This window comes from Melospiza georgiana, chromosome 10 (genome assembly GCF_028018845.1).
Source record: "Melospiza georgiana isolate bMelGeo1 chromosome 10, bMelGeo1.pri, whole genome shotgun sequence".
NCBI classification, from domain to species: Eukaryota; Metazoa; Chordata; class Aves; order Passeriformes; family Passerellidae; genus Melospiza; species Melospiza georgiana.
This window is the reverse complement of record NC_080439.1, coordinates 8,905,497-8,925,008: the sequence shown is the minus strand read 5'-3', so window position 1 is coordinate 8,925,008 and position 19,512 is coordinate 8,905,497. Positions and strand designations below refer to the sequence as shown.

Genomic DNA, 19,512 nt, shown 5'->3' with positions numbered 1-19,512 from the left:
ACTGCCAAGGGGCATCCCATGGCCTTGTTGTGCCAAGATACAACCAGCAGTATTGCCAAAATAAGGGCTACAGAATTAAGTCCTTAAGCAAATAAACTTTGCTTTCTGCTTCTCATTGAGGAGTTTTGCTGATTCTTCCTGTTTCTTTTGCTTCCTCTTTGTAACTTGTGCCATAATAACAGGATTCTTCATGGATTATTTTTGGCCAGGTTATTGTTCAGCACTTTACACCACTTCCAACTGTTACTACAGGCCTGTTCCACTCAATCCTAGTCCTCTCTAAAGACCATCAAGGAGACACAGGACTTGAGTTCTGCCTGGAGAGCTCATGGTTCAGACTGAAGCCAGGAAGGAGCAAAAAACTGCTTTTACATTCTAGCCAAGAATATGTTAGGAGTCTACAGCTGAAATATTAATAAAACTGTACAAAGCACCAATACCTTCCAGTGTGTTTCATGGTGAGTTTGGAACTCCAGTGTCCACAGCTGGTTAAGGAAATAGATGTCAGTCTTGGAGGCAGTTTCCTTGAGGCCCTCTGGATGTTCAGGAGTATCAAAGAAATGCAGATACAGAGAAAAACAAAAACAGACACAAAAACATTGAAAACATTGCTGTTCCCTTGTCCCTTCTCACTCAGTTGTGACCTGCTAGCCCCAGATCCTGTAGCCCCCAGATCCTCACTCCCACAGGGATCAGCCACCTTGGAGCACTTGGACAGCCCAGGAAATGAACCACATCCAGTCCCAGGCAAAGGCATCTGGGCAGCAATGGAGTGTGTCCTTTCCACTGTGCTGAGTGAGCAGGAGAATGGATCAAGTGACCTGAGGTGGGTCCCTTTTCAGCTCTCACAGTGAGAACAAGGCTGGTGCCCTGCTCTGGACATTGGCTCAGACTTTAAAGACCTGATTCAGTTCCCTGCTGTGCTGCAGATCTCCTCTGTGATCCTGGACAAGGTCTTTCATGTAGTTTCAATAGTCAGCCTGTTATCTACCTGTAAGCAAGATGCCATGAAAACATGGAGTCCCATCCCCTCATTTTCCCTTTCACCAGGGTGAGATGCAGCAACACAGAGCTCTAAAGTGCCTGGATTCATTTGGCTGATCTGGGGGAAAGCTTTTCAGTTTTAGTTGCAGTAATAGTCTTCTGCTGGCTCAGCAGTCTGAACACACTCACCTGCTGGCTGCTGCCTCACTGAGCAGTGAGAATGTGGCCAAGGACAAAAGTGGGCAGGACCACCCCTTTTGGCAGACTCACTGATCATTTTAGCTGCAGCACAGAGCCCTGGGCTGCTGCTGTCACAAATACATTCTCAGTTAACCACTCCAGTGACAGTAAACAGAGAACTACCCTGCACAGAAATTATATTACATTCTCTGGTGATTGTTTCCTTCTAATGCACTAAAACATCCTCAGCTAATGCCCTAATGAGATTTTGCAGGTACAAAGTGTATGGATGGCTCAGGACTGCAGAGACATAATAAAGGGAGAACATTATGGAAGACTGAAAACAAATCTATTGAATTTGTTATTCCTCAGAAACATTATGAAAGACAATGAAGCATTGCAAAATACTTCTCAAAAGCTCAGGAGTTACCAGTACTGTTTTCTCCCCCAGATAAAACCTTTCTCTGAGACTCTTCAGCATCAGGAATGGGAAGGACATTCAGGGGGTCTGCCACTGCTTGGAACAGGCTGTACTGGAGAAGGACAGTGGTGGCCTGGAAGGAAGGGACTCCCAGCTGTATGTTAAGGATGGGAGTTTCCCCTCTCTCAGTCAATGTGCAATTTGTCAGCACTGTTGTCTCATCAGGACCACCCTGGGAGAGGCCTGGGGAACTGGTTGTGCCACAGCACAGCTGCAGACACACTGTACTCTCCAGTTATCTCACACAGGCTCATTGCATGCCCAGCTCCCTCTGCATTCATCCTGCCTCTCACAGAAAGAAAGAAAGAGTGGGTACTTCCTGCCAAGGTGAAAGCCAGCAAGATGAAGCTCAGGGGCTTGGGTGAGCCCATGATGCTCAATAAATCAGGTGTGTTTGTCAGCTCACAGAGAGTATGAATTTCCAACTGGATGCAGCTTTACAAGTGTTTACCTTTGTGCTGACCTTGGTGTGTTCTCTGAGAAAGCACAATCCAAGCAGTTTTCCATGTGACCTCATTAGTCTCCCATCTTTTCTGGAATAAGTCAAAATATGGAGCAGTGCCCAGTGCAAAGTGGTTGCTGTGGTTTCTGTTCCTGCCAAAAAGAGGACGTGGAGGACCCAGACCAGGTTGTCTTTGTCATATTGCAGAGCTGGCATTGCCTTTAATCTTTAGGCAAGAGAGGGGTGAGTTTAGAGTACAGCCAACATTACAACATACACAGTCATCAACTCCAGATGACTTCAGCAAACAATAGTTTGCAGAATCTCTGATTTTCCAAACCAAGTAAATGTGAAGAGCAGTAGAAAGTAGTAGTGTCTTATAAGTTTCTATCTCCTTATGTCTGAAAAAGCACCCTGTCTCATAGGCAGCATTAAAAAGATTTGAATGATAGCAAAAGATCAAGCTGGGAGTTTTTCAATGGCAGATGTTTCTTTTAGAGATATGCTGATCTGCCGAATTCAGAACACTTCATGGGGTTTTCTTATATCAGTGAAAGCTTTAGGACAAGTTCATAGAATCTCATTTCCCCACCACTGTCCTCCCGTGCCATCCTGCAGGACAGAGCTCTTGCTGACACCAGAAAAAGCAGCAATTGTGTGTTGCTGCTTTACCAAAGAATATGCAAAACATACAAGTTCCTGACAACTGAAAACTTTCCTGTGAAGATCTCAACACATTGAAGTATCCAAGGTACATTTTGGCTGTAAGATCTACTGCTTAACTTTTCTAAGAGATTGTGTTTTGACACGATGATATTGGTTCTGTTTCAGGACACTAATTAGCAGCATTTAGAAATACATGCTAAAGCACCATTTCCTCTGAGACTTAGAAGTCTCTCCTAAATTACTCCACATATAATACCCCTTATTTACATGGCATCTTTAGATTATTTTATCATTTATCTGCTATCTACTTTAAATACCCAAACTATATAACTTCCTGCAGTTGTGATGTTGGCTATGGTGCTATCTGAAGCCAGCACAGCCTCTTTCCAGTGGTGGGGAGAGGAGCTGGCTTGGGGATTCTGATCTCCTTTTCTCAGCACAGCTGTGACACTGCTGCTGAGGAAATTAAAATGGGAGCTGCCAAATGCTCCCCTGACTCCTTGCTGCTCCCTGTCTATCCTCTGTGCTTATCAGGAAAAAACTGAACTCCTTTTACTCCAGCAGTAGAAAAGAGGTTTTTCTTCTGCCTACCATTTTGCTGCACTCCTTGTAATTGTTCTTTTCTGGAACCTTCAGCAGGGCAGGGGCTGCTGAGATGAAATTTGTTTAATATATGACACTTTCCCACCAGCTATTTCTCACCTAGCGCACTGTAGTCTCTCAGCTCCTACTGAGACTTCCCTCTTTCCCTGAGGGAGATATTGTAAAAGCTATTTTGAATGGAAATTTCATCTAAATGATTCCCCTCGGTACATGGAGGAAGAGGAAGAAGAAATTTTAAAGCCTTTTGATTCAATCTGAAAGATAGGGTTCATAGCTGCTGTGTTTTTTAAATCTGATTGCTTTATTTCCTGTGGATGTCTCTGAAGCATAGTGAAACCCACAATTTTTTATTCATTTCTGTATGATATGTTTCCACGTGCATATAAAGCCATTGATTTTCTCCAGCTAATATGAGCTCTGTGAAATCACCTTAACATATCATTCATACAGATTTATAGTGGCTCCTCAGAGCATCCTGGAGAATGACCCAGATAATTTAGGACTATTTTTCTGTGTTTTATTGTGCCCACGTTTGTCTATGCTTTATTCTATGAATTATTTTCTACATTGTGTCTTCATTTTTATGTTCAGTCAGACCCATAAACCCCTTTTTTTTCTCTAAGAGTTCTGCAAGGAGTTTAGAATAATTTAAAAATGGCACATTCTAAAGCATGTTCTACTCTTCAACTCTTCTTAATCACCAGTGAGGATGGTAAATCAAGTCAAGCCTAATGCTAGATCCCTTTGTACCACCCATGCAAATATATCTTACCTCGTTCAGTGAGTTTCCAGATGTGGCTGTGATTTTTACTGAGACTAATTGAAATTAATTTTCCACACACATACAGAATGTTACAAAATGGCCAACACAAAGCTGGCCATGGCATTGAACACAGTAGAGGAGGAGGATCTAGATGCCAGGAGGTGCTCTGAAAGTAGAGCTCCCTCTGAGGCTGTGGTACAACATCTTTTTAAGAACCAGCTACCCCATCTCCCTTCTCCTGCCAGATGTACATGAAAACACTTTAACTTGAGCTCTCTGAATGAGATGAAAAAGGCTGCCCTATCAGAAGGATAAATGAAGATATAAAAATTGGCAGTTTGTTAATGGTTACACTGATAAGTGAGTTACATGGACCTTACCTTTTTTGATGTTCAGTGGTGGGACACCCAAAACCTGCATGCTGTCTTTAATTAGTCTGCAGTCAGCCAGGAACTTTGTGTACCATGCAGCCAATAATGTGAATAATGTTTTGGGGTACTTGGACTCCTAAATAAAGCTGCATTCCATCTTCTGACTGGTGTTTCTTGCCCTGAACAAGCTTTCTGCCACTGGCTAGCTGCCTGTGCATTGGGTTGTTGCTATACTCCCTTCACACCCACAGAATCATAAACTCAGCCCTTACTGTTCTTCCATAAATCATGACTGTGAATTGGTTTGGACCCAACAAAAAACCCGCAACAACAAACAAACAAAAACCCCCCAAAAACCCCAAACCAACAAGCAAAAACTCTTGGCTTTGTAAGATTTGCCCTCTGGCTATGAGTTAAAAGTAAGGTGTAATTCACCTCAACAAATGAGAATCATTTCTAACAGTGTGATTTCAGTCTGGAGAGACAACTCAAAGAACTGGGGGACAAGGGTGAAATGAAACTTGCCCATGCATATTGGAAAAAGGTTAAAGAGCTGACCTTTTCCTAGGTACAAGTTTTAAATAAAACTCCAACAACATGACTTGCTGATTCAAATCATGGTACTTATAACTCCCACCATTTGATTTACACACCAAACTGCTTTAGTCACGTTTTTAGTGAAATGGCAAAGCTGTTCTTCAGACCCCTTGTTTGACATCTTTTGTGCTCCAATCTCTGTGTGATGAGGCTTGTCTCATCTGCCTGGCTTATATCATTAACTGTAACAAACACCCAAAGTAAACATTCCTTTGTATTTCTTATACTGTTCTACTTCCAAAAGGTTGCCCTTGTTTTATTCTGCAGGGCATATACAGCCCTACACCTCTCTTTGTCTCTCCCTTCCACTGACTATTTGAGTTCACAGTGATTTTTGCAGGTACATCGACTGTATTTTACACATGTTGAAACTCAACTGTCTACAAATATCCATGAATTTGTTCTTATGTGACCATCAAGTTTCTTGTTACTTTCAGTTTAATTCAGCTGCAAATGTTATTAATGTAACATTTCACAATTATAAATATCATGGAGATAATAATATAAATATATAGAAGACAAAAAAGAAGTGAGAAGATAACAACATTTCAGCACAAGGATTTTATGGGGAGGGATTTCCTCGTCTTGGGTTACCCGCTGTTCCCAGTTCAAGGCTGCCCTTACAGCATGGACCTAAATGCAGATCTTACACACAATGACAAATGGTAAAGGAAGTGTGTGTAACACCAATTCAACTAGCATATTATCTGTCTTTTTTAAACATGAAATTTCATTTTAGTACTGAAGAAAATCAGATTTCCTGTTCGCAGTGCATGTTTCCCACCTGAAGGCATTTGGCAAATGAATGAATTAAGCTTTAAAATGTACCAGAGGCAAAACTTTTAATCAAAGGGAAGTGAATAGCATTTAGTGCATTTTAGCTCATGCTCCAGAATTACAATTGATTAGATGAGCATTTTTTTCTAGTTTCCCAAGTTATGTCTCAGCAGGCATTTGGTCAGGGCACTGTCTGAAAGTAAGATGAAGTTATTCAAATGGAAAATATAAGAGTGTGACATAATAATGACAATAAATGTTCAAGATGAAGATTAATACGAAACTATTTTAATTCTTTTATAGAACTCAAACAGAGCCATGGTGCGTCAGGTGAAAGTTCAGCCAGTCTCATGTTCTGACAGCACATGATTGCAGCTGCCTTAGAAAAGTTTGTGAGAACAGTACAAATGCTAAAAACTGTATTGTTATTAAACAACCCTAAAGTAATTTTCCTGCTGAAGATATATCCAAGTGCTTCTTGAACAGAAAGAGATGTTTAGTACAAATCCTGTGATGAGGCTCAGATTACCAACACAGCATGTGCAGTGCAACCTCCTCTGGCTCTTTTGACCCATCTCCCTTTTTGTTGCATTTGTCACCTGCCAGAGGGACAGCAAAAATTACCTGTTCTTTCACCTCCTGTTTGTCCAAGAGCTTCTAAACTTCCTCAAATACAGAAATAGTTTCCCCAAGTGCTGGTGCAACAGATAATTTCTTTTTTTTCAAAATGTAATCCCATAGATGTCAGGTTCCCCCACTACACACCAATGATTCACTGGGTCGTTCCATGAGGCCTCCACAGGGACAGCTTTGCCTTGGCCTTTGAAACAAAACAGTTCCCCAAACAACTTATTTGAACAGAAGTGAAAAAAAAAATCAACCCTTGCTTTAATTTCTGGATGGATGCAGAATCTACCAACTTGTACACAAGGCTGTCTTTGTCTCCAGCGTCTGCTTTTTCCTTTTGCCAGGGTAAATAGCTTCCCTGGAGTTTGGCATTTGTCCTGCTTATGGCTGTGGCACTAATAATGCTACCCAGGAGAGGCCCATCATGAAAGAGAAAGAAAAGCACAAGAATAACATCAGCAGAGGATCTGGGTGGCAGACAACTGGCCAGTGCTTTCCTGTACCACAACTTAGCAGAGCTGAGCACCATATAATGTTAGGCAGCTCTTTCATGTCCATCAAAATTAAATATTTTAGGCTTTCTGGATTCACACACTCTTGCTATCCTGCAAATATAAAACAAAGCAGCACTTCTGCAGTTCTGTGACATGAACTCACTTTAAGTGAAGCAATCACAGTAGTTTAAAAAGTAACACACCCAATTGCACATATTTCCCTGGAACAGACAACTGCAACCTGATTTCAAAACCTAAACCGTATTGTTACGGATGACAGAGGTAAAGGTGGGAGTCTCCTGCTGCAGCCTAGCGTGGGATGGCACAGAGCCTGTAGGGCTGGGGCTGCAGAGTGCCCCCCATGACGGGCTCCGTGCTGAGCCGGGTCACGCCCTCGGGCAGGCGGAAGGTGAACGCCCGCAGCAGGCTGGCAAAGAAAATGAACAGCTCGGTCCTGGCCAGGTGCTCCCCCAAACACACCCGGTGCCCTGCAGAGGGAACAGGAAAGGACACTGAGTGTCTAGGAATTTTTCAGTTTCATAATCACTTAGTTCATTCCTGTGGAAAGCAGAGGTGGGTTTTGTTTTTTGTTCAAGGAGAAATGCGTGAAAACCACAGAACTAAAACGATGAGAATTCCCTTTCAAAAAGATCCCATCAAATGTCCTAGGTTAGGAGACACAAAATTAAAATATCAGTGAAAACCCATGAGGTGCCAACATAATTGAGTTTACAGAAGATATTGAACTTCAGGACCACACACAAAAACAATCTGCCAGGTGTTTGCACATGCTTTAGTGAGTTAACATCAGCAGAGCAAAATTACTTAGTAGCGGCATTTGCAGTTGAACAGAGGCTTGGTCATTTTATAGGCAAAGCATGAGGCCTACTGTTCATTTCCCAGGATTCCCATTCCTTGACACCAATGGTGGGAGCAGAAAAGGTGAATATTACATACACATTTACAGATAGCAGACAAATATAAGGAAAGGAAAAGCTATTTGAATTAAGAAACCACTTCTGTGTGGACATTTAAGTGACCATCAGCAAACTAAAAACTCAGCAGGAGCTTTGCTGCTAGGTATGATTACTGTCTGTTCATCGTTACCTTGTTTCCTTCTTTTGCAACTGGATTTTCAGTTCTGTAAATAAGAACTTAATCCTGTGGTTATCGGGATGCCTTCTGCTTTTCTTTCAGCTTGTTTCTTTAAAAGGGATTGCAATAATTCCAGTACACACAGGACAAATTACTTCTCAGGAAAATAGCTAGGTATAAAGAATACTACAGACAAAACTTGTGTGTCACTGCAGCATGCAGCCAGCCTGAGAGCTTCGGGAGTTTGAGTGGGATTCCCACCGGTGTCCTATGAACAGTTTGGGGTCTGACAGCACAGAAGCCTCTCCTTTGGCAGAAACAAGCCAGGAGTGTTCTTTAAAAGCAGCAAACAGCAGAGATAGAAGATGTTATCTGAGGAAATACCATGATCTCATACTTTATCCATCATCTCATCTGCTGGGTCGGTTCGAACTGTCAATGCATTTACCTGCTGAGAATGGTAAGAAAGCCTCTCGAGGTACAAAGTTTCCTTCTTTGTCCAGAAAATGGCCAGGGTTGAACTGCCGAGGTGTCTCCCACTGCTCAGGGTCATACAGAACAGATGCTATATTTGGTATAACAATGGTGCCCTGCAAAGAAGAAACTGTTGTTTCAGTTCCTAGTGCCAGTTTAAGCCTGATGGATAAAACTGTTGGTTGGTGGCATTTGGGCGAGTGCCAAGCTGGGCAGGGATGTCTTAACCAGTGCTTTGGCAAACCAGTTTCTCCTCTTAGTCCATCCCCTGCCAAGCAGGGCTGGTTTCTGCAGTTATGATGGGCAGGAATTTGAGGTTTCCCTGGCCTTATCAACTGTGTGAGCACCTTCATGCCAAGGAAAAGACTTCTTTCATTCCTGGAGCCACAGATAGTAACTCTTCCCCAGGCACCACATTCCTGAGTTTAATGGAGAGTAGTTTATAGATGGAACACTGGTTACAAAACTGAAATGCCTCTCTGCTGAAGAAAGAACAGAAGCTGAAATTGTTTCTGTACCTTTTTGACAGGGAATCCCAGGAGAGTTGTGTTCCTCACACACAGTCTGGGGACGCCAACAAAGACAATGTTGCTGAAGCGCTGGATCTCATGAACCACAGCGTTTGTGTAGGGCAGTTTTCTCCGATCCTCATAACAAATTAACTGGGAAGGACCCAGAACAGCATCCAGCTCCTTCTGCACTTTCTCTGTGGAGAAATATTCACCATTTCAGAGCAGAAAAATGCATAAAATACTTTAGCTGGTCACTTTTCTTGGAGCAACAGAAAAGTGTATTATTTCAACATCGTACGTTAGGTTCATACCCTGTGATCTAGTATTATTTAATGCCTGAGTTTAGTATAGGATAATAGAAATAAACAGGAAAACCTCACCACTCTCACCTTGGATGTCTGGATTCACCACCATATAGAGCAGTCCCCAGTACAATGTAGTGCTTGAAGTCTCTGATCCACCAAGGAAAAGATCATTTATGACATATACCAAATTCTCTTCATCATACTTGGACTTGGTCCCCTCTTTAGACTGTAGAGGATGATAAAAGTTGAAGTTAAAGCCTGAAAATTTTGTTTTCCCGTATGCCCTCTGTGTGAGAACTGTGAGACTTCCACAGCTGGCATGTGCACAAAGAATAGTCAAAATAACAGCTTTGATGCATACTAAGAGTTTAGTAGTTTCCCAAATAGGCACAGTAAGTCTGCATTGCTGTCTTTCGTGACGTGGATTATTCTTTCATCACCAAAATGCAATTCTGTGCTTGATGACCTAATCACAAATACTTCAAAGCAAGTTTGCAGTTGGCCTAAGTGCACTCATAAGCAAGTGCCTTACAACATGTCATTCCTTGGCCTTGGTATCTCATGGTGCCAGCAAATGCCAAAGGAAAACATATCTGAATAAAAGGATTTCAACAGACCATTTTGAGAGCAATTTCTTTTCTCAGTTCAGGATAAATGTGAACTGATAGGTAACTAGTACCCATGTATTTCCTTCTAAGTAATAAGGGAGTAAAATAAAAACACAGCTAGAGAAAATACATTAGGCAAAAACATTTTCAAACAAACATGGCAATAAATTTCACCACTGACACCAGAGAAAGCTGCATCTTTGCCTCTAAGATGCTCTGTAAGATGGTGCATCAGCTCCTTTCAGAGCCCATGAGCCAACACTGTGAGGACACAGCAGCCTGACTAGCTGAAAGCTTATGATCAGAGGTAGAAACTACATAAACTTCATCTACCCTAGGAAAGAGATGCTTCTTTCACCTCCTGAAAAGTTTGAAATGGAAACCAAAGTGCTCTTGGCAGAGCTTCTCTGGCTCAGTCACTTCCTACTATGGAAAATAATAGCCTGGGCAGGGAAGAAGATTAATGCTGATTATGGCATTGTTTGTGACATTGTTTTCTAGGCTGTCCAGTTTGAATATAGGGGCCAAGCCAGCCATACCCCAAACAGTGGGGAAGTTAGAGGTAACACAGGAATAATGATTGCCTGCCAAGGGAGAAAACAGACAGTTATGTGGCACAAGGACAGCCAGTGCTGGAGCACACACACTGGATCCCAAAGAAGCATGCCTGCTATTTCAGGGCAGTGATTTGTGCATGTGTATTTAATCCCACTGTAAGCATAAGCCTTGCTCTAGAAGATGAGGTAGTCTACCAAAGTTATGTAGCCTACAGGAATAAACTGTCTCATATTTATTACAGGTTTGAAGTATACTCATGGATATTTATGGAAAGCAGATAAGAACTCATGGGTTCACCCCCTATCATACTTGCAGGTAATTAATTCATCTTACCAAAATACAAAACTTAATGCCTTTCTGAGACTTGTGAGTTGGTAAGTGCCAAGATATTGTATTCATGTTAAGAAGCTTATGAAATGTAAGAAGCTATGGTGGAAGGGTCACACTGAGTGATTTAATGGTCTGTTTGACCTTATACTTCATAACAGCATTATCAGCCAGAATGAACACTTACTTTCTCAATCTCAGCCAGGTAAAAGTCAATGAAATCCTGTGGTTCAGCTGGTATCCCTCTCTCTACATGTCTTCTGATTTCCTTCCTTGCAAAAGAACTCAGGACATCATAGCAAGCCAACACCTTCTTATGAGGCCCAGGGAGGCGACACAGCAGCCAGGGCAGGATTTCGTACATCTGCAGGAGGGACACACAGGAGGTGCCATGGATTCTCTGTCACTGACAATTCACCAAAAGGCTGAATTGTCCTGTCCAGAAGTGTTGATAGTGGAATAAACAAATTAACATTGCTTTGGGCAGATTTTTGCTTTCATGTGGGAAAGCTTTAACAGAAATTTGACACAATTCCAGGGATCAAAGCAATTCTGACAACACTCTGCTCATGCCTCTAAGTTTACTTGGCTAATGAAGATCACTATATGACCCCACTCCTGCACAGCTGGAGACCCCAGCTCCCACACACTCAAAATGTAAGGACATCCTTTCTGGACACCACGGGGCTGATAAGATTAACAGGTCTGCAGCCTCAAGTAACTGCTGGAATTTTTGGAGCTCACAAAAGGAATTATGATCTGGGTATCACTCTAAGATAAGGGCTAATTTAGTTTTCCTATTCAGAGTCTTCATGACTGCTAAGGAGCAATAATTGTTCTCATGGCTAACAATATTGCATCCTCAGCCTGCTGCTTGTATTTACACACACATTTGTCAGCTCTAAGTCCCGTCCTCTGCCTTGGATATTTCTGTCTGTGCAGCATCTGCCATTCCACCCTGCCCAGCAAAGAGGAGTTCTATCTCCTCTCCTCACTCTTTCAGACCCAACAAGCAAAGTCTCTCTAATTTTAAGTGACAGTTTGTAGGTTACTTCATTACCACTTCTCCACCTTTGTTTCTCTTCAGAATCATAACAAAAGATGTCCAAGACCCTAGAATGTGTCTCATAGATGATTATACTTCAGAACCTGCTGTAACACTTCACTGGATCTAAAAGGAAAATAGTGGTGGAAATACCCTCAGATCCTGTTTGACTTTTTCATTAGTCTCAGAGGACGCTTCTTAGCTCTCAGCCAACATTTGCCTGTTGCTCTGTATTTAGTGAAGACATTTTTGTATCTGTGCTTTCACTTTCTACCTATTTTAGAAAAAAAAACCCCAGCATAGGATTTACTCACCTGATGAACAAAGCTGCCTGCAAACTTGAATATTTTCTCTGTAGCATGGATCAGTTCATGGAAGGTTTTGTCCTCATCAGAGAAGTGATATCCAAAAACCACAGCACAAATTACATTTGAAATAGAATGGAAAAGAGGGAAAGAAGGATCCACAGGTCTCCCTGCAAACACAGTAATTGGAATTCACTCTCAGTGTTTTTTTCAGATGATCCTTATACTGATAGGACTTGATGGTATTAAAGATTTAATAAAATATTCTCTTTATCCTGCTGGGGTGTGAATGAGGACAGAGATGTGGCACTAACACAAATTAAGGAAAATAAAAGACAGTCTTAAAATAAAGAACACTGTTAAACTGTTTCCTCTAAACTCAACTGTTAGCTCCAAAACAATTTCACAGCCCTTCCTGTGAAATAATGTTGTACAGCTAAGATCAGTTCTAGGGTACCATATCAAATCTGCTGTCTTCAGCTGTGAGGAGAGAATGTCAGAAAGAAGTAGTGCCACTGGAGATGAACTAAGGGAACTCAGTGATGGACGTGTTCAAAAATATAAAAAAATTAACTACAAGGAAAACCTGGAGGAATGTAGGAAGGTTTAAAAAGACAAAGAGACAGGAACTGCAAAGTAAATATAATGAAACTATTACAGTCTCAGCTGTGAGCAGTAAATCATATCTCCGTCTGATGTTTTTTTCTAAAGCTATGAAACAGATATTCATAAAAAGTGATTTTGATAGAAATAATCCTGTAATGGACTCTAGGATTAATGTGATAATCCACTGAAGTTCCCTCTCACCACCTACTTTGTTTCTCTTGCCAGTAGTTACTTAGCCAGATAGACATTAAAATATGCAGGGCATCCAATGTCATTGAAATTTAAGGAAATTACTAAGCTCTGCAATACTGTTCAGATACCCATGGCAGGCATGGCTTGGCTGTGCAGTTCAGCAGCATTGTGTCATTGCACAATATATCACAGACAAATTATCCACCCATGGAAGTGGAATTTCAGAAGTTTCCAGGTTCACTAGATGCATGAAGAGCTATATAAGAAGGAAATACTTGTGATTCTAGGCTCTATCTGCTCTTGTGCTTTGGTAAGTTTGGATATATCCCCTAGAAGGTAGGTTTGCATACTGAAGATATGGATCCATATCCAGACTGAAAAGCACCTGGTTTCTTAGCAGGTAAAATACCTTTGAGGTTCCCAAAAAACTCCACCAGGTGAGAGGCCTCCTCTTGCACTCGATGCTCCAGGCCTTTTTTCCCCATTCCCAAATTGCGTAGAGTCATTATTCCAAAACGCCTCTGCTGCTTCCAGGAGCGACCACTTGCAAGTATAATACCTGAGGGTGGTCCCTGGCATGTCAGTATTTGCCACAGACATGGAACCATTCATTTAAACATATATGATAAAATACATGCAATAAATCAGGGAATACAAGTATCTTTAGTTGAAATTATTGGTAACAAAAAATCATATCCAAACTATAACCAGACCGCATGTTCTTAACATTGAACATAATCATTGGAAAGAGCAATCTAAGGATTTTCTGACTGTGCCATTTCTTGATGTCTTAAAAAACTCTGAAACACCTTAAGGTGCCTTTTTATGAAATCTGCTTTAGCCATACTCAAGTAATCATTCTCAAGACAAGGATAACTCAATGAATTTCCACAGAGTAGAGTTCAGGGCAGGGTATGTTTTTGGAGATCTAGATCAATTAATGTGATGATTGTAGGTTGAGGTGATGAAGGTGAAAGATAAGTGACATTTGGGCTCTGTTTCTACCCTGGAAGAGATAACACTCCTTTAAGTGTCAGATTGCACTCCTGGCCACCTGAAGAGCCCTGAACTGCTTCTCTGGAGGTGAGGCTTCAACCAGCTTTAAACAATCTGTGTCTGCTTTGGTCTAGCAACTGCAGGGGCAGGAAAAAATTACTGCAAACTGCTGGAATACCATAAGAAGTCAATTTTCCTGTGTTGCAGGCACTCTCACAATCAAAAAGCATTCACAAAATGTTTGGGGGTGTCTGCAAGTACAGAAATGTGAATTCTGAAGTAGAGATTTATAGGTCCCTTGTTCATGATGAAAAGTGTTTGGCAACCATAATGTATGCAGTTACCAAACAGGCATTGCATTCACGTGCTGAAAGGCAAAATCATGTGTACCACAATGGATTAGTCTGTGATTAGGGCAGATTGCTGGGTTCTGGGTTGGATCACATACAAACACCTTGAATACAGCAAGAAGGTCACATAGAAACAACTTGGAGTGTTTCCTAGGCTAGGGAAAGCTCAATGCAAAAGGCACCATGGCAAACAGTAAGATATTCTCAAAAAGCCAGTGGAGGACTTGAAGATCATTCTGAATGGGAGGACAGAGTCTAACAAGGCAGAATAGTTTTCAATTCAACATTCCTTTACACTATTAGTGGCAGGAAAATCTCACCTTTTCCTTTGGCCAATGCCCTGAAGAAAGGTGACACCAGCCTGCCAGAAACATCTTCAGGGTGTGTGGTCATGCCATCTTTGACTGCTTGAAATCCATTCAGTATAATCACTGGGACCCACCCAAACCACAGAGTGTACATGTTACCATGAGTTTTTGCCAGCTGTAAGTGGAAAAGGTGTCAGAAAAAGAACAGATGAATCCCCATATATAGATCTCAAACTGCACCTGCTATTCACCAACCCAGTGGACAGTTTTGTGCTGAAAACATCATCCCCATGCACATAATTGTAGCTAGAAGCAGTTGTTTTGCTGAGAATAAGGCTTTCAGCAGCCAATTTTATTTACCTCAGGGGGAAGTTATTTTCTTTTCAAAGCACATTCTGCAGCAACTCTGCAGCAAAAGAAAGAAAACTTTGTACTTTATATTGCTGTACTTTGTGTTGCATCCCTCCAACCCCAACATTTTGTACCTTGTTAATTGAACAGCCACACTCTGCACCACCTTGGGGCTCTGTGCCCCTCCAGCAAGTCCTGCCTTTGCAAAATGAGGTAAGCTGATAAAACCTGTGCCATCTGTGTGCTCCAGGAGAGGACATGGACACAGAAATTAACCAACAGCCAGGAAGTGCCAGTGGGCTGCATTTGAGTCCAGGGTTTCCTCACAGTACTGAGGAGAGCACTTACCATTGGACACAGCAGAGGTGTCCAAGCAGGGATGGGTGTATGGCAGAGGAACTCCAACCATGCATGAAAAAAGCTTTGTACAAGTATGGACCCTGTTCCAGCACACCCACAACAATACAGAAAAGGTGGCAGACAGTGTCTAAGGTGCCATGAAAATTACATCCAGTTGATCACACCAGACACTCACTTTTCCTCATATTTTTTTAGATTGTGGCTTTCCTCTCCCTGCTGGAGCGTCACAGCCTGAGTCTGCTCTGCACTCATTGGCTCATGTGTGCTCTCAGGCATCCACCTGAACTAAAGGTCACCTGCAAACCATTAGAGGAATGACTGCAGCTGTCACTAACAACAAACAGTTTCCAGGAGCTGTAGGAAGATGGAGAGTAAATGCCCTTCCTGTACTACAAGCATGCATGCACCATATTACCAATTTTGTGATCAAATTAGGCAATGCCAGTGAGAATTTTAAAAAGTATCATGTAGGGATAGCAGATATAGCTATCACTGTAGTGAATACAGCTTCACACTTAGCAGTGCAGAAGCATCTTTTAGATTGTTGGTTTTTTTCAACTTTAATAACAAGTCATAAACTTTGTCCCCAAGTTAACTTGATTCCTAAGGGCATTAACTTTCTTGTGAAGACATATTCCACATAAGAAGGTGACTCAAATGTAGGAATCAATTGCTCTTTATCTATCCACACTTTGTCTGTAACTTTCACAGACTTAAAATCTTCAATTAATCACAATTTTTAAAGTCATGGCTAAAAATAACCAATTAAGAGCATATTAAAAGAAATACCTCCATCAGAAGATCCCGATGAAACTGAAAGTTCAAGTGCACCAAGTTTCCAAGCAATGGGAGAGGAGTTGGTCCAGGAGGGAATTGCTTGCAAGCTTTTTGCAGCCTGAAAAACTCAACAATTAACAAAAAAATGATCAGGACTATAAAACCTTGAGTTATAGACAGCATTTCTAAGGTAATTTGCCAGCTGTCTCTATCAAAAAGGAGGTACTGGAGCTGGGAAAAATTAATCTTGCTTCTTGTTCCACCAGTTTTTTCTGCAGACTGAGTTCTACAAAGTTTGAGCTCCTTTTCCCTCCCTCTGTCCCTCCCTCTTCATCAATGCCTGCCCTTTTCCTGCACCATACTGAGATGTGTCAAACTGAGCCCTGATCAAAAGCTCATCTCTCTGCTTTCAGCAAGCCTCAGTATCAGAATGGGGAATCACTTGTACTCAAGGTGTTTTTCCTGAAGCTTGTGTCAGGGAACTGCTGGTGTCTGTTGGGAGGTCTGTGCTGGAGTGACACCAGCTGAGAGCCCTTGCTCACATGAGTTTCATCAGCTTTGAGAACTTTAAAAACATACTTAGTGATTTGCCTTACAGTGACTTAATTGGGATTAAGAGTGTTACATTTAGGTGAGACCACACAGTTATGTAGAATGTAATTACAATAGCATAGAGTATATATTTACAATAGGTTAGATTGGATATATGGTATGGGATAGATGAATATATATACTTACAATAGATAAGATATTCCAGGCATTTTAGTCACAAGCATTATTTAAATGTGGTTGTAAATTCAAATTTGCCTGCCAACACACACAGTTTACACAGGCAAAAACAAGTGTAGCTACAGACTAAAGATGCAATTAGAAGATGAGATTGCTACATGTGATTTCTGAAAAATTGGCCTTGAGCGTTCAAATTTTTTCCCCCTAAATGGAAAAAATAAGCATTTCCCCAAGTAAGCACTAATGACACGGTGCTTAAAAACTCACGTTACAATGAAGTAATTTTTGAAATCACAACATTACAGTTTTCATATTCAAAAATAAACTAAATATGAAATTTCAATTCTTTATATATATATTTTAAATGTAACCTAATTGAAAGCTTCACATACCTTGATTTATTTTCTACTTTTTTAGTCAGTTTCAGAATCCTGGCTGTTATTACTAGTTCTCAATAAGTTTACAGGACACCTTAAAAATCTGTCCTCTGATAATGAAGGGATTCACACTGAGTTTGAAGCACAGATAGGGGAAAAGCTCTGTGTGCCAGCAACCAAAGGATTCAATCTTGCATTGCAAAGCCAAAGTGTCTTCACCAAAAATGAGTTCAAGTCTCAACAAGAAACTGCTGTGCCCTCCAACGCAGGCATAAACGTGGTGTTTTGCAAAGCTGGCAGCATGAAGAAAGTGATGTGACTCAGTGATAGACCTCCATTTGCAGCTTCTGTGGGCACACACAAGTGCCTGCGTTATACAGAGAAGGCAACACGGGCAGGTCACGTCTTTTATCACCTTATCTGTGCATATAATGGGTAACACATTGGGTTTTAGGCTGAGGTGGGTTCCATGGCTTTGCTAAAACCTGTGCAAATTAGGTACCATTGCCCATTATGAGGCTGAAATCAGCAAAACATAAAATTGGAAAAGTTTCTTTCTTCAAACCATAATATCAGTTTCAAATTTTAAAAACTGTTGGAAAAAATGAAGAAAGATAGTTCTCTGTGCAGACAACTGAAGCCAGAAGAAATTACATACATTTTATGCATAGACTAAATGCAGCCATGTTCATCTCTTATCTGTTTAGTCCAGATTCCATTGTTTAATTTTAGGTGTTTCCTATTGGTGTTGTATTAGTATCAGATAGCAGTAAATGAATGGAGTTCTTTCAGAACATGGGTCAGGTTTAACTGGAATCAAATCACCAGTGTCAGAAGCAGGACAAAGCCAAATGAACCAGGCAGCAATTTATCCTGCCAGATGTTACCCTTAGCTTTCCCTTTCCAGTATTTTTAAACTTCCCCAACTGTCTGAAGCCAGATGCATGAATAGTTACTTCCACCAGTACCTGATGTCACTGGATGAGCTTTACAGGAAAGGAAATCGGGACCTTGTGTTCACACGGAGCTGTTCCAGTCTGCCGCATCCTCCTCTGGACAGACCATCAGCAATATTTGCTGGGTTTGTATTTTTGGCAGAAAACTCAGCTTACCTAAAAGGTGGTAAGCTGAAAAAAGGGCAGTCCAAAGACATGAATGAGAGGCAAAACCAGCAAGTTTTAATGAGAGTTATCAGGATGCCAAAGTTAAGATTTTTAGTGGACTTAAAAGCACAGTGTGAAGTAAGTCTCAGGAAGATTAGCTTGCAATGCTTACAATGCTTGCAAAAGTAAAGCTGTGCAGGTAATGCAACAATCAAACAAGCATGGTCCTGAAACACTTGAGCAAGCAAAGGTTTAATTTCAGCTCTGGGACATCAATATTTCAATATGAAGAATAAACTGTAACACATTTGCCAAGAGGGAATGTCATATTGGAATTAGGATCTCCGAAGCACAGGAACTGTTCATACACTGGGCACAAAAAAGCACTCAAGTGCCTTGAGTGAGGCTTCAAATAAATAACATTTAGAAGTGAAAATTGCACAACACATTGCTATGCTTTTTAAATCTTTGCCCACAGTTGTCTTCAGGAACTTGCAAAATTCCCAGGGTGGAATGAGCCTAAAACCTGGGAGCATTAAAGCTACAATTCAGATGGCACAAAGAGTGGGATAAATTATGTAATTGATGTTAATATCCAAAATAAAAATGAGAAAAGCAACAGAAATGGGACTGGCACCCCTGGTCCTAATTGCTGCAAGACCTTTTGTCACAGAGAGTTTGCCCAAGAGAAGAGTAACTTGGTGTTCTCTGGGTAGATTACTGGGAACTACATGATACCTCTGTGTAAGAAATAGCTGTATGAGTTTTCCATAATGCTGGAAAATTCAAAGTACCTGGGATCATCTTCATAATTTCTGCATAACAGCTTGAGGCAAACAAAAGCACTCAAAGGGTTAAGAAAATCAACAGGAAAAGACAATAAAAAAATGTTAGAGGATATATTTTCAAGTCTGACATAAAGAACTGGTTTCTGTTTTCACAAAAAGAGGCTGAAACCAATATTTTTACATTAGGATCTTTTTTATACAGAAAGAGTGTTACTGCTGCTGGTGAGTAAGGGAGGATGTACAGGCCTGTGGGGGTAAAAATAGAAGTTCAAAGTTCACAAATAGCATCTTTTTACAAATGTCTGAGAGAAGCACCAGCAAAAATATGGCAAAAAACTGTAAAATGCAATGTTGATGTTAT

General features: G+C 41.1%; 1 protein-coding gene across 1 annotated transcript; it reads right to left on the bottom strand.

Annotated features, from left to right (window-relative positions):
• Positions 1-5,731: 5,731 nt before the first annotated feature.
• LOC131087394 (cytochrome P450 2J6-like) lies at positions 5,732-17,122 on the bottom strand. Its single transcript, XM_058031025.1, has 9 exons — positions 16,167-17,122; positions 14,679-14,841; positions 13,422-13,571; positions 12,224-12,384; positions 11,052-11,228; positions 9,456-9,597; positions 9,073-9,260; positions 8,529-8,670; positions 5,732-7,473 (listed from the first exon to the last, which is right to left on the bottom strand). Exons 1-9 carry the CDS (start codon positions 16,335-16,337, stop codon positions 7,295-7,297), a joined length of 1,473 nt encoding a protein of 490 aa, XP_057887008.1. The 5' UTR covers positions 16,338-17,122; the 3' UTR covers positions 5,732-7,294.
• Positions 17,123-19,512: the final 2,390 nt, after the last annotated feature.